At 38.7% G+C, this 1,276-nt stretch overlaps 1 protein-coding gene across 1 annotated transcript; it reads right to left on the bottom strand.

Annotated features, from left to right (window-relative positions):
- Window positions 1–247: 247 nt before the first annotated feature.
- On the bottom strand, window positions 248–523 carry LOC116680376 (visinin-like protein 1; the record flags this gene model as incomplete). Its single annotated transcript, XM_032509461.1, has 1 exon — window positions 248–523. A coding segment is annotated over one exon (276 nt), but the record flags the coding sequence as incomplete, so codon positions are not given.
- Window positions 524–1,276: the final 753 nt, after the last annotated feature.

The following is a 1,276-nucleotide window of genomic DNA, read 5'->3' as shown; positions in this document are numbered from 1 at the left end:
TACTGGACTCAACACTGACACTTTAATAATAATTTATGGTCTTTTGTTTGTTTATTTGACAAATGTTCTTATTGTTGTTATTATCATTATTATTGTTATTTTGTTGTCTTTATACTGTCTTTTTTAATCTTTTTTAATTTCTTTTTTCTTGCTAAAACTGCTGCTGGAATTTTCAATTTCCTTACGGGAGTCATCCCAAAAGGATCAATAAAGAGAAGTCTAAGTCTAAGTCTAAGTCTAAGTCTACCTCGATGATCTCCAGCATCTCCACCCGTGTGATCTTGCCGTCTCCGTCCAGGTCGTACATGTTGAAGGCCCAGTTGAGCTTCTGCTCGAAGCTGCCTCGGGATGTGATGGACAGCGCGCAGATGAACTCTCTGAAGTCAATGGTGCCATCGCTGTTCTTGTCGAAGGTCCTGAAGGCGTGCTGGGCAAACTTAGACGCATCGCCGTACGGGAAGAACTGGGATTGGGAAAAAGAAAGGATGATGAGAATATAAACATCAGTGAAGTTGCAGGAAGATCAGGGGTCATTGTGTCTGGGGCTTAGCGCCGCCAAAGACGACTGTGATTGGTTTAAAGAAATGCCAATAAACCAGATTTTCTCCCATCCCGGGAGGCTGTGTGGATGAGCCAGACCCTCCTTTGCAGCGCTGTGGAGGAAGGTCTGGCAATGCGAGACTACCTCTTCCCTCACAAGTTCAAGTTGCAGTCCTTTCCTGCTGTGTCTGTATGCAGATCGGAAGTTTTTTAGTTTTATATCTCTTTATATTTTATATACAAACGGTTAAAAATGTTATCGGACACATACCTGATACATGGCCCTGTGGTTCTTGGCAGCCCAAATTCTCACTCTGATACTATCAAATTAAATTTAACTCATCATATTTAATTTTGGTGAACCGTTTGCTTTCATCTGGTGCCATCCTCGAGTCAAAAGTGTTTTTACTTATCTGCAAAACTAAGGACATTACTATCAGTGGTAAGATAGTGGTAATTATTAAATGTTAGCATGCTAACAAGCTAAACTAAGATGATGAACTGGTAAACATTTAACTTTCGTAACATCTGAATTTTAGCACTGTCATTTTGAGCATGTTAGCATATGTGGTCTTAGTGAGATGGTATTTTAAATTCAAGTCAAGTTTATAAGATTTTGCCTCATGTATTCAAGATTCTTTTTATTGTCATTCAGCAAAACACAAAAAGCACAAAGCAAATAACAAGCATGGCTCCTTTAAAAAAAAAAAAAAACAGCAATAAATGATATACTTCT

The sequence above is a fragment of the Etheostoma spectabile genome, unplaced genomic scaffold, assembly GCF_008692095.1.
Source record: "Etheostoma spectabile isolate EspeVRDwgs_2016 unplaced genomic scaffold, UIUC_Espe_1.0 scaffold00018421, whole genome shotgun sequence".
Taxonomy (NCBI): domain Eukaryota; kingdom Metazoa; phylum Chordata; class Actinopteri; order Perciformes; family Percidae; genus Etheostoma; species Etheostoma spectabile.
The sequence above is the reverse complement of the archived record's forward strand: the minus strand, read 5'-3'. Positions and strand labels throughout refer to the sequence as shown.